At 33.4% G+C, this 14,387-nt stretch overlaps 1 protein-coding gene across 1 annotated transcript in view; it reads left to right on the top strand.

Annotated features, from left to right (window-relative positions):
- The window catches only part of LOC136981900 (succinyl-CoA:3-ketoacid coenzyme A transferase 1, mitochondrial-like), a 156,736-nt gene that overhangs the window by 84,093 nt on the left and 58,256 nt on the right, over nt 1-14,387 (top strand). Inside the window, exons 11-12 of the mRNA XM_067278283.1 lie at nt 2,462-2,583; nt 2,663-2,738. Coding sequence (XP_067134384.1) covers nt 2,462-2,583; nt 2,663-2,738 — 198 coding nt within the window. The remainder of the gene's footprint in view (nt 1-2,461; nt 2,584-2,662; nt 2,739-14,387) is intronic.

Genomic DNA, 14,387 nt, shown 5'->3' with positions numbered 1-14,387 from the left:
TTAATTTATTTCATTTAAAATGTTGATATATGCTCTGGATTTTAGTAGTGACTTCTCCCATACATCATACTTTTCGTGTTAACAAAGAGTCATGCCAGTCATCTATCTAACTTCATTTTTGGGAAAATTTTTGAATTGAAATCTTGTGACTTCTGGTCCAGGCCAGAAGTTTGTATATAGTTAATCGAGGCCTCCTGTCCCTAAGCTTTCTGTATCTGTTCTCGGCTGTCATCTATCTAACTCCATTCTCAAGATTAAGGAAGGGCAGACATATGAACACTAGTGGGAATTTATAGGTCTGCAATTTGAAGACTTAATGACTAAAAAGACAGAAAATTTATGTTTGAATTAAGACGAATATTTTATGCAAGATGGAAATGAAGGAAGTTCTATTTCTGCATTGGATGCCTATGCCAATTTTGTCCAATTGCAGAATATTAAAAAATGCATCAAGATGCACTTGATAAATTTCTGCAAAAATAATTTTTTTTTTGTTTAATGATTATATTTTAATGTATTATTTTTGAACTTGAATTTATTAACATATGTATTCACACTGACTATTAATTATATTTTCCAATATTGTTTTTGTTTTCATTGCTCATTTTTATTTTCCCAGCTGTTATGTATACATAACAAGGGAAAGTATTGGAATTGTGTTAAATTTGACCTTCTAGTTTTTTGCAAATTTCCACATTTTGAGACATCTTGAACCCAAAAATGCAAAAAAAAAAATTCTGTGTCCATGTGCTTGTGTTGGCATCTATTTCATTTAATATCTCAGAATGGGGTAAAGATTAAGAAATGAAATTTGGCATGGTAGTTTGTGTATAAGGGGCATTGATGCTATTAAATTTTGGTGCAAAAAGTTCAAGGGGGTGGAAAGATAGAACTTGATTACATGTCATATCTTGAGTGGGGTTGGACTTAATGGTGATTTTACTTGTTTATAGCATTTACAGTTTTTTATAAAACTTGTCTCTACTCTCAAAATTAAGCCTTTTGCAATTTTATAATAATTACAAATATAGAATGTTTTTAATAATAAAGTTTCGTAACAGATGATGCCACACACAATTAATTTATTAATATGATTAATTACAAAGTTCAACATCATCTAAACACTGGGGTGAAATCAGCACTTCTTGTGGAACTTGTTACCGGCATGCTTCATGAAAATACAGAGTTATCACAAATGCTTTTGAACTTAACTACCACCATCCACACACGAATGCGCATGCCCGTCGCAACGGATTTCGTGAAACAGGCATTCGATTTGTTTTTCGAATATTCACGTTCCATTTTGAAGCGTTCTGTCGGATTTCACCTGAAGAAGAATGGTTTTAAAGTTCAAAAGCATTTGTGATAATATTATTAATAATATAAAAGTTATTTTTAAAATAAAATCTCATAACAGCAGGGTAAGTTCTGCAATTTGTTACTGGACTTTTTATCTTAGATTTTGTCTGTTCTTTTAAAATTTGTTTTATTGGGACTGCCATTTAATCAGGACAAATTAGTCAGGTCCCAGTGTGTCCCAATTATGTGGAATTGACTGTATATAATAACATCTATAATCAAATTTCTTAGATAAATACACTAACATTTTAATAGACAAACTTATTTTATTTGAACTAATACATATATGTCATCAGTTATGCATGCTGTTGCATTCAATAACATCAATGTACTAATTATCATCTCCATTCAAATTTACTAAGTTAAAACCTGATGACAATCATTTAAGACAGTTGAAGAAGTTTGTCTGTGTATTAAAGTGTTTTGCTGCTGTTATTGTGTTTATTTCAGCTCTATCCAGTTGTACAACTAATTTATTATAATAACCAAGTGATCTGCTGGATTTTTATGGCATTACTTTAAATCAGTGGTTCTTAACCTTGCTGGAGGTACCGAACCCCATCAGTTTCATATGAGCATTCACCGAACCCCTTTTAATTGGAAAAATAAAATATAATTTTTCAAATTCAAAACATAGGTATAATAGGTGTTCTATTGGGAAATATAGGCATATTTCCCAATAGAACACACGTTATGTAGCATTAGTTTTCGAAACCAATACGGTTTCTACGTCACGATAACGTCAGGTGGTTGACCTCCGCCGAACCCCTGAGACTGACTCGCCGAACCCCAGGGGTTCGATCGAACCCAGGTTAAGAACCACTGCTTTAAATGTAATTAGACTTAAAGTAGCACAGATCACTTGGTTATTTTAAGAATTTTTTAACTGCTATAATTACATTATTGTTTTCCTTTTCCTTACAAACTGTCTGAGAAATTTAAAACCCATATAATAATATTTATAAGAATAATATTTGTGAATATTATTTTTTATTTAATTGCAAATGAAATAAGTAAAATAATACACTGGTAAAAACTTGTTATACAGTAGGTATTTTAATTAAACTTTTTGAATAATGAAAAATTGATATATTTTTATTAGGGGCCATATCCTTTGGAAGGTGAACAAGATGCAGATCTGATTAATGCGGGAAAAGAAACTGTAACAGCCGTACCTGGTGCTGCATTTTTTTCTAGTGACGAATCTTTTGGAATGATCAGAGGGTATACCATTTGGCTATTAAAAATTATATTTTTCTTTAAATTTAAATGTAAATAGTAATCAAATTTCATATTGTTTCAGGGGTCATATTGATCTGACTATGTTAGGTGCAATGCAAGTCTCGCAGTTTGGAGATTTAGCTAATTGGATGATACCAGTAAGTTTATTAATTATAAAATAATTTACCAGTAAAATATGTGGATTTTAATATTATTATAATTCTTTGACTTTTTATTTCTATGTTGTTATAATTTTTAATAATAATGTTTTAAAAAGATTAACTAAAATACAGTGGCGTGCCGTCTATGGAAGCTGTGGAAGTGCTTCTTCACTTGTATTTTCTAAAATATAAATACATATTGTATGATTATTTTCATATTTTAACATACTTTGAATTAACAAATTTATCACCTAAACACTCCTTCCAGCAGAAATAAACAATAGACTTTAATGCTCTAATGTTTTCGGCATCATTTAGAAGCCTTCTTCAGGAACGTACAACCAAAAAAACTGTTCTATCGTTTGAAACCGTTGAATATCGCGTCCAATTTTTTAAAATATTTAAATATTTAACGATGTAAAATTATAATTTAAAATAAAGTTACAAATAAAATCCTTATCGTTATTACTATTACTATTAATATTACTATTAACAAACTAGTGTGTTGTAAACGATGTAGACGTTTTCTTTTACATATCAGAAAGACGAAAATCTAATTATTGCGCTTATGGCACTGTAAATAATATTTCCATGCTTGTGGAACTGGAATATAATCGGAGTTAATGCAGCATCCCTTTGTGCTTTCTATATAGATCTCAAGAGCTTCCAACGAGCGTAAGTCGTGTCGGTCAAAGGTCCTGTGCAACAGAGTAGCCTCATCCCAACATGGAGAAATCCCGCGTTCGGTAGCATAGGGGCTAGTGTAGTATTATACTTCCACTTGGACACATCGTATTTGTGGTCCTGTATTCTAGCCTCGAGATCTATATGTGGATCCGATGTATGTTACCCGCCGATTGAAACGTTTGTCCTATAATGGTATGCGGTACACCCCTGGCGTTTTTTTGTCATCAGACCTGTCTTTAGCATTAGATAACATTCGGAAAATATTCCGTTTTCTCCTATATGTTAAGCGCAAGTTTAAGTCCTTAGCGATTCTATTATACATTTGTTATAGGAACGGTTCTTATGGTATAATTACCCGATTGTGCTGTGTATCCACACTCCTCGTGTTGGTGGTAGTTATCTTAGATTGCTGGTTGTCTGCGAGTCTGTCTATTAAAGATTGGTGGTACCCGTGTGCGTATGCTATACCCTTGATTTGTTTTAGTTCACTGTGGATATTGGGTGTCTCAGAGCAATGGGAGTAAGCCCTTGAGACTAGGGCCCAGAATGTCGCTATTTTAAAGAGCCAAGGGTCTGCTGAGTTAGCAGGTATGAAGTGCGGATTGTACGTTGGTTTGCGGTAAATACTTGTGGTTATATGTTTATTGGTCACCCTGATCTTGACATCCAAGTAATTAACTTCAGTGCTACTCTCCTGATCTAATTCTAGTGTTAGCCCGTATGCATTTTTGTTAAAAATTTCTAACGTTTTTCCTATATCTGGTTTGGTTCTCCATATAATCAAAATATCATCTACATACCTTGTATAGCTAAGTATATTGTTTTGTAAGCTTGACATGATCAATGTTAATGATAGAACAGTTTTTTTGGTTGTATGTTCCTGAAGAAGGCCTCTAAATGATGCCGAAAACGTTAGAGCATTAAAGTCTATTGTTTATTTCTGCTAGAAGGAGTGTTTAGGTGTTAAATTTTTTAGTATTGTTTCAGTTATTTGTGATATTTGTTTTGTCTGATACTTTGAATTAATTAAAATTAATATTTTATTATACCACATTATGTATCTTATTACAAATTTCTATACTACATGTGAAAAACAATGATAAGATTGCTATTGTATATTCAAATATAAATTCATATATGCATATTCCCAATGGAAGTGCTGTATTGTTGAATATGGGATAGCTTTCATGGTGAAAATATTTGAACGGTGTAAATCAGCCAGATTATACAATTATTTGCGCATGCGCTTTACAGAGTACCAGGTTTAGCTCATGGATGCTATACACCAAAATATTGTATAACGCTTCCAATGATTCTATCCAGGGCCGGCACAGCTTCCTTATCATCAAATGTCACCGCATGCCACTGCTAAAATATAATCTGTTTAAAGCTTAAACAAAACCTTACTGCAAAATATTAGGGATCATAATTTTGTTTTAACTACTGTAATAGATTTCAAGGAAAAACTGATACAGGAAATTGCATTTTCTAATAATTTCTGTTAGTTTTCTGTATATGTATACACAGAGTACCTCATGCTTCAAATTTAATTTGTTCCAGATGGTAGTTTGAACTCTGAATCAATTTTTCCTATTAGAAATAATGAAAAGTGAATTATTCCATTCTCAGACCCTAAACAATACCCATTTTGATAAACTTAAACAGCAAATACACATAATCTAAGATAACATTAACACAATTAAATGAGAAACTCAACTTCTTCTTGACACCGGGGGTAAAATACTAAATTCAGAACCTGTTACCGAATATTCGCATAATGGAACTCATTCAACGAGTTCCATTATGTGAATATTCAGTTTTTGTTTAAATATCCAAGTTCCAACGGAATTTCTTTGCCTGAAGAAGAACTATCTCAAAAGTTCAAAAACATTTGTGAAAAGAAGATTTTTTTCGTGCAAATTACACTGGTAACAGGTTCTGGATTTAGTATACACACAATTAAATACCCTAAAGAATAAGTTAAAGCATGAAAACAATAAATAAAATATATAAATGCTGTATATTAAAACGAAAATTGCATTTACTGTCTGTTGACTTTGGCATCTTAAACATGGCATCCAGATTCCCACGCATGTATTACTTTCAGGTTTCATTATAGGTTTATTCTCATCTTAATTTTCAATTTTACAACCTTCCTCTTAAACTTTGTTGCTTCCGTACACTTCTTAGATACCATGGTTAATAAACTAAAGGTTATATTGAGTTGAACAGAAAGATTTCTTAACAGCTGTTGTTACTTAACATAAGTGTATGATTTAATTACAATAGTTGTGAAATTTAACATATTATTGCTACTAATGTAAGATTGTATTTTTTGTTTAGAAGCTTATTTTAAACATTTTATTTCACATTTTGTTTGAATAGAATCAAGTTGAAATGTCTCCAGATAAAAAGTGTATCATACATATTATGCTTTATGAATTTTGGAAAAGATATAATGCTGTGCATACTCTTTAAATCTGTCAAATATGGTTAAAAATTTCCATTCAGGAAATTTTGAACTTAAGGATACAAAACTTATGGGACACCCAAAAACTGTCAATGAAGAAAAGTTACAGGAAGAAATTGTTAAAACTTGATGAATAACACACACATATATATAACCAAACACACCAAAAATAAAACAAAAAAGCACTGAAAACATACAAGTGTAAAGCAAGAGCAAGAGATGACTTGGGCACAACAGATAGCATTTATGCAGCAATTGCATTTTTTTTCATTGCACACGTATTTCAAATTTAGAAGCATTGTTCAAACTTCAGAGTTAATTTCTGTCTAATTTAGCATGTGAATTCTAGAACATTTGAAGTTACAGTTGTTCAAAGTATGGGGTACCACTGCATATGGAAAAGATATGTAATTTATATACCGTATACAGTTATACAGGCTGTGTCCCATATATGTAAAATCAGCTCCACTAAATGCTTTAGTAAATTATTATTGTTTTATTGAAAAACAATGGAACAAATGATACTGAATAAAATTAGTCAAATACAGTCGACTCTGCATAAGTTGACACCCCAAGGGGAAGTGGAAATGTGTCGAGTTATCCGATGTGACGACTAAAGCGAAGTCGGAAAAAAAAACCACAAAACTACAATTAATAAAATACAGTAGTGCTTTATACAGTAGTATAGGCTTACAATACATTGTGTAATCCATTTACAATTAATCTGTAGATGAAAAACTGAAAAATTCGTTTAGTGTTGTTTGTTTTGAGCACTTAACTGTCTCGACTTTCTTTTCCAACCATCACGAACGCCTTTAAAACATCGTCTTCGCAATTGTCAATTGTTGGCAAGTAACGTCTAAGGATTCTTAATGCCTCTGAGCGTAAGAAAATGCAAAATTGGATTCTGGTGTGACATTGATGTAGATTGTATATTTTCTTTTTGTTTATCTGTTATTATTTTATACATAAAAATACATAAAATGTTAAGACATTTTTATTAATATGTATATATATATATATATATTAATAATATTAATATATTAAATATATTAATTATATATTAATAATAAATAGACTCTTCCTCCTGAAAAAAATGAGTTCACACATGTGCGGAGTGAATTCATTTTTTCGGGAGGGTGGTGACGAGTTAATCACGAGTGTGCGAGTAAACCGGAGTTTTTTAACATTAATGCCTATGTAAGGCGGCCGGGACCACAGAAACTGACTACTTAACCGATGGTGTCGAGTTATCTGGGTGTTGACTTATGTGGACTCAACTGTATTCAGTTTCATTCTAGGTCAATTTTTTTCAACATTTTTTAAAAGTAAATTAGATTTAATTAAATTCTTGATTTTTTTTTAATAATAACTGAATTATTCATTTTACTTATTTAGTACAAAGTACTTTTATACCCTTTGTATGGGGAACAAAGTAAAAAAAAGAAAATAGCAAACAAACATATTGTCCAATAACAACCACAAATACAGTAATTATAATACAGTAAATATAATAATCTCTGTACAAAGTCCAGTTCCAAAATTCTTAATTATTAATCTTGATATAAGATGATAATGTAATAATATAATATCTTGTAGTAAGAATGATTAATGTAGTTAATTAGATTTAAACCAATTTTATTGAATGTAAATTGATTAGAAAACAAAGAAAAAATGTTTCAAACATCTGTTCATTTTGTTTCTATATTTGATATATTGCTTTTCCTATTCATAACTTTTATATATTAAAGCATCTTAATTTATCAGTGGCGTGCCGTGACATTTGATGACAGGGAAGCTGTGTTTCTGTAAGAAGCCAACTTCCAGGGGCAATCAGTTAATTACGCGTCAGTGATGGTCTAGGGCAGGGATGGGCAACCTGCGACCCGTGACACATAAAATGTGAATAAATATATCAATTTCCCAGCTTAAGGAAGTATGCAGCAAAAATTCAAACGTTATTTTTACAACTTTTTATGTGAATAGTTTTTTCCGCAATGAATTTAGTGAAAATTAAAACAAGAAACCGGCTAACAGACACATCGAAACTAATTTAAAACTAGCAGTGACAAATATTTAACCAAATATTTCCAATATATTACGTTCACATCAGTTCCAGAAGCTAAATTAAGTATACCTATGCTAATTTATAATTATATATGAATAAATAATTCTGATTTACCAACATTTTTTTTCTCTTTCTGTTGCATGCGGCCCCGCATCAGTTCAAAAGTCTTAAAATGCGGCTATTACATAGAAAAAGGTTGCCCGTCCCTGGTCTAGGTTCCATTCGTATTCATTTGTTCGATAAGCCAGTAAAAACTGTAGACTTCTCTAAATGTATTTTTAATATCACAATTACATTCTGAATCGCTTGCCACGATATAAGGGCTAAAATTAAAAATAAATTATGAAAACTTACTCGGTGAAATAAAATGTGCGGTGGATATATATATACCTGGTACAATGTATTGTTCGATTGTATTAATATACTTTTAAAGAAAATTATAATTAAATGTAGCTTTGTAAAGAAACGTACATAAAAATAACATAAAATATTTTTTACTTTTTAAATTTTAAAACAATCCACTTAATTAATAAATAAACACACCTGTTTTATATTCGCTGAGCTTATTGTTTTATTCCGAACGTTTTCAGCCTACTATAATAGGTCATCTTCAGGCTTTTCATTTTTTGTTCGAAATGGTAACATTCGAATTTATTGAATTTGCATTTTAAGTTAACCGATTAACATACTCTCAAAACGCGTTGCAAACTAACCAAAAACTTAAAGTAAAAAATAAATAATAAAATACAAAATAACTGAATAATAAGAAAAATAATAAAATACAATAACTGAATAATAATGATGAATTTTACATCTAGATTAATTAATTGTGAATACTAATTCCTATACAATCCAGCCCATATTTTTATGGATTATCAAAGCGGGTGTATACAGTATACCATATGAGAACCAACAATTAGGAATTGATAAAGAATATATAGGAGTGACAAGAAGAAGCCTCAAAGTAAGAGTAAAGGAACATAAATATAGTGTGAGTAAGGGACTAAACAGCACAATTTTGGCGAGTATGGCGCAGGCGGATGGAGCGGTAGTCAAATGGAATGAGGCAAAGATAGTTAAAACAGGACATTCACCGTCCATCGCAATGGAAATGGAAAAAATAGAAATTTACAAAAGTAAAATGAGGAACAGATGCTTAAACTCAAAAGATGCAAATACATTACCATCGGCTTGGAAGTACAAAATTGAAAAGAGTATGGGATTTGATAATCCATAAAAATATGGGCTGGATTGTATAGGAATTAGTATTCACAATTAATTAATCTAGATGTAAAATTCATCGTTATTATTCAGTTATTGTATTTTATTATTTTTCTTATTATTCAGTTATTTTGTATTTTATTATTTACTAGCAGACCCGGCCACGCGTTGCTGTGGCTCAATATGTATCTATTATAAATGTATAACACCTCCCCCGTGGGGGGGAATTTCAAAAAATCCCTTCTTAGTGTACATTCTCTTGACGTACCCTATTAAAACGCAATCAAACACGCATCTAAAATAGTATAAATAGAAGCCGAGTTCTTCACAGTAAGCCTTAATCTTGTCCCTTTCCCTGCTGAGGAATATCGAAAAATCCCTTTTTAGTGTATATTCTGTTGACGTAACCTATTAAAACGCAATTAAAAACGCAAAAAACCGCATGCAAAATAGTATAAATAGAAGCCGAGTTCTTCACAGTAAGCCTTAATCCTGTCCCTCTCCCCCCAGTGGGGGGAATTTCGACATGTATATCATATAAAAACACGTGCGTATTCGAATGCAACGTGGTGTCAAAATTTCAAAGGAATCGGTAGGAACAAACAAACGTTATATTTTATTTATATAGATAGATAGAAAATGATCTGCTTTAGTCCATTCTCACAGAAAAGCATAATGCCTCACAGAAAAGCAAACTTAAGTCGTCGGAAGTTAGCGCCATCTGTTGGACATGAAAGCCTTAATCCATATATAAATATATTTTTGAAAGGGGGGAAATGGTGGTCTTCACATATGCCACAAACCTTCGCGGGAGTGTATTAAACAACTTCCCGAAAGTTTCATGGCAATCAGATAAATGGTGTAGTAATGCATGAAGGACAAACAGACACACAGACAGACATACATTCGTTTTTATATATATAGATTTTTTACTTTAAGTTTTTGGTTAGTTTGCAACGCGTTTTGAGAGTATATTAATCCGTTAACTTAAAATGCAAATTCAAATAAATTCGAATGTTACCATTTCGAACAAAAAATGAAAAGCCTGAAGATGGCCTATTATAGTAGGCTGAAAACGTTCGGAATAAAACAATAAGCTCAGCGAATATAAAACAGGTGTGTTTATTTATTAATTGATTTAAACAGTGCTGAGAAGGAGATAGTTAGATAGATAACAATCCACTTAGTCAAATAGCTCGATACGAGTGGCTAGTGATGGAATCAGAGACGGTCCGGTAGGTGTGCAGTGCGTGCGTGCCGAATCTCGAGGGTGCCAGTACCGGTCAATGTCAAATGCCTCTTTTGTCGCTCACTAGTATATATCAAAGAACGCGACAGGGTTGTTGTAAATTTTAAACGTTTCTCACCATAGCTGTGAAAATCTAAATATGTTAAACTTAATACTAAGTAGATGGTCCATCATTTGTTTTCTAACTAATTCGTTTTAGGACCAGGGTCCATGGAAATTTCCAAAATTCTTTCCCCGGTGTAAAGGTGTAAGATCGACTATAATCTATAATCTTAATCATACGCTATCGTTACTTTTTGCCCAAAAAACGCTGAGCTCATCTGCTGCAATGCATATATTTTGACTTATAAATTGTTTTTAGAGGGTATTTTTACTTTTTATTGAAATCAAAGTGAAATCTATTGTCCAACGACATTTTTTATTGTATTTGAAATAAATAAATTATTGCGGTTAATATAAACACTGAAGTAATAAAATTCCAGTAATAAAAAGAGTGGTTGTCAGCAGCCATATGTCTTTTCTGACAAGGCGTACTTAAATTTGAGGCAAAACGCTACCTCTGCACCGTGCCTGTCAAGTTCAGGCATGTGTCTCTCTTAGTTGGATCTGGCCGCAACACTGACGAAAAATTTCATCGAGACACTGCAGCACAGATCACCAAGCCTCCCCACCACGACAAGGTGGAGACACGACGGAGAGGAGTACCCCCTGCCTTGTTTGCATTATTCCAATCTGCCACTGCCCTCTCCGACCAGGATACAGAACCTGGTCAGATCACACGGGAGTGAGGCAGAAAGGAGATAACCCCGGGGGCACCACGAGGAGGTCAAGGCTCGGAGGATTTGGGTTTCCGCCCCCATTTAGTCCGGAGAGACGCGAATTTCGTCTGTCCGCATTAAATGAAGTCAAACAAATAAAACGCCCGATTGTCATATTACATTCTTATTATTTGTATTGTCGATTGTTTATTGTTTCGTCAATCGGTATATTGATATTTTCACAGAAATTTTTGCAATTTATAAATCAAATTCTTCACAATTATATTAATGTATAATTAATGAATTAAATTATTGCAGACAATTTGTAAATTCGTTCTAGCAACAACATTCTCCATTGCAACTTTTTACTTATCCTGTTTTAAATTTACATAAATTCATAAACATTCACTTTTTTTAAACATATTTCTTCTCATTGTCTTAATGGTAACCACAAAGAGTTAATTATTTTACAGAGAAATCTTCGTTTTGTCATCTTGAAACATGTTGTTTTGCGCGTGGAACGAACAAGGGAGGGTTTTCTTGTGGAAGTCTTTAATATTTAGAAAACTTCTCAATTCATTTTCTCAGTTTTTATATTTAGAAAACTTTTTAGTTCATTTCTTTAGTTTTCATAAAACATCTTGATACTCTATAATATCATTTTCTTTTACATTTTAAAAATGTATTGTTTTAATACCTATACCTGTTTAATACCTGTTTTAATGTTGTATTTTTTTTTTAACTCTTTCCGCCCTGTGGGCACTAAGAGGGCCTCTTATAGCAAGCCCATTATGGGTTCGGCCACGCCCACAATGGGACCGCCAGATGGTGAAGGACGGGGACCGACATATCCGGATGCACCAGATCTTTCTTTTTAGCGTAAAAAGAAAGGTCAGGTCATCCAAATGTTTTAATCTAAAAGCACGTAATAAAATGGTGGCCTTTGAATCGACTGTGTCTTTAATTTACAAAAAATGAACACACATTTTTAATATAACTTTTTAAATTAATTTTTAAGTATGCTTATCAAAGAAATTGAATTGCACATTACGTAAAAGAGGTAATTTTTTTATGATTCACATAGATTATTCTGTAAGGCCGCCGACTTCCAGGGGAAAACAGTTAATCACGCGTCAGGAAAACCTAGGGTCGAAAACGTATGTGGGTGGTGGCGGTAGGAGACAAAGATGACAAGTGTCTTACACAAAACCGTTTATTCTAACTACTAAGTTAACTTACATATTATTGGTACAAATTGCGATCTAGATCGACTCTTGTGGTGATAGAGATCTCCAGTTGTCGGTAGTCGGATGCGGTCCGTCTTCCGAAGATGCGTGCCCGGGGCTGGGATGGCGAACTGTCTATTGCACTGGACGTGTGGCTTGGACGGGGGTCACCAGCTGGCGGACGTAGGTTCTGGCGTCTATGAGGTAACACTGGTCCAGAGGAGAACTGCCGCACTTCTTCCAAGAACGACGGAAGGAGGGTCCACCCTTTGACCTTGCGACTCGGGAGTTTTATAGGAGTTTCCCCCTGAATTTCACCCTTTTGATTGGTTCTATTCTTCCTCTCCCTTACCCCGATTGGTCATTTCTTTTGTTTCTAGGCGAAACTGGAGACCGATCTGGGTCGGGAGAGTTCCGAGAGGTGTTGACGGAGTCTTTGAAGTTCGTGCTCGTATATTCCGGCCGTTATGGCCCTCTCTTTGACGTTTTTGACCTCACGCGGTCCGCCAGATGCTTCGGTGGCCATTTACCCCCCTCTGTTTCCCGTTTCCGACACTCGTACACGAGCACCTGGACAAAGCTCCCTCTCTCTCGGTTGACATCCCCTCGGTCGTTCATTATCGTGTCGCGTTTGTTTTAGGATAAGTTTGGGAGAGTTTCTTTCGTGTCTGGTTTACATCACCAACACATGTTCCTGACACGATTTGACTCTCGAAACTTTCCGACTTCGGAACTTTATAATTATTCACCATTTTTACGCGTTTTTGCGATCCCCACAATTCCGAGTTCACTATTAAATACTTCAAAATTTAAAATTCTATGCTGTATATTAATGTACAAACATTAGAGACTCATTAATTTAATTTTAACTTGCAATATAATATTCCAATGATCTATATTTTTATTGATCTAAAACACACACACACACACACACACACACACACACATAAAGTATATACTGAACTAAATTTAATAGACTATAGGCCTAATATTAAAAAATTGTTCTAATTTTTTTATAATAAACTAATTTGTTATTAAAACTGCCAATTACATTATTTAGTTATTATTTAAAACAAACAAATATAGCCTCTTTACTTTTCTCTATTTGTCTGCAGTTTAAGAGGACTGATGACATTGGCGTTCAGTGAAATGTTGAAATCTTCCCATAATTTTACCTATCTTTTGTTCTAAATGTGATACCAGATTTTCCAGATATATTTTTATGTTCGTCCAAAAAATTAGTTGTTAGTTCAAACAGCCATGCCGTTACTAGCTTTCCACCATATTACTAAACAACACTTGCAACTCTTTCAGTTTGTATTGTGCTTTCCTATTGGTTAAATTAAATGCGGAAGTTGTTTAGTCTGGAACCAACAACTTTATAAAGTCGTAACTATCCCTGTCACCGAGCAGACTTGCAAACTAGTTGATGTATGACTTCAACTTACAACAGTGAGGTGAGCCAACCATAACATTACCAATTGTTATTCAACAACTTCTCACACAGCAGACTAGAGCCCCAGGTCAGCTGCTACATAGATTATAACATGGGCCAGAATAAATTTTACGTTTTTTCCGCAGATCGTAGTAGTTAGTTGACGCCTTCTTGTGACTTGTAATTTTTTTAGTCTGTAAATATGAAATAAATAAATAAAAAGTTAATTACTGCATTTATTTCTCTTATCATTTTCGAAAATTACAAAGAATTGGAAAAATAACTATTAATTAGTTATTTTTCCAATTTAATAATCTATTAAAGATCTCGCGGTCCAGATAGAAACTTTACACGAGCCGTAGCTGGCCCGCGGGCCGGGGTTGCCCGCCGTTGATCTAGTCTACTCATGATTCACATAATCGGGCGAGGGCGGCCAAAATCTAGCAGGCAGGGCTAACAGCCCAGAACCGGTACGAGATATAAAATTGGATGCTTTATGCGTGTGTTGCTTCTACCAGCTAAACCGGGTGAG

This window comes from Centruroides vittatus, unplaced genomic scaffold (genome assembly GCF_030686945.1).
Source record: "Centruroides vittatus isolate TY-2023 unplaced genomic scaffold, ASM3068694v2 contig_799, whole genome shotgun sequence".
NCBI lineage: Eukaryota > Metazoa > Arthropoda > Arachnida > Scorpiones > Buthidae > Centruroides > Centruroides vittatus.
The sequence above is the reverse complement of the archived record's forward strand: the minus strand, read 5'-3'. Positions and strand labels throughout refer to the sequence as shown.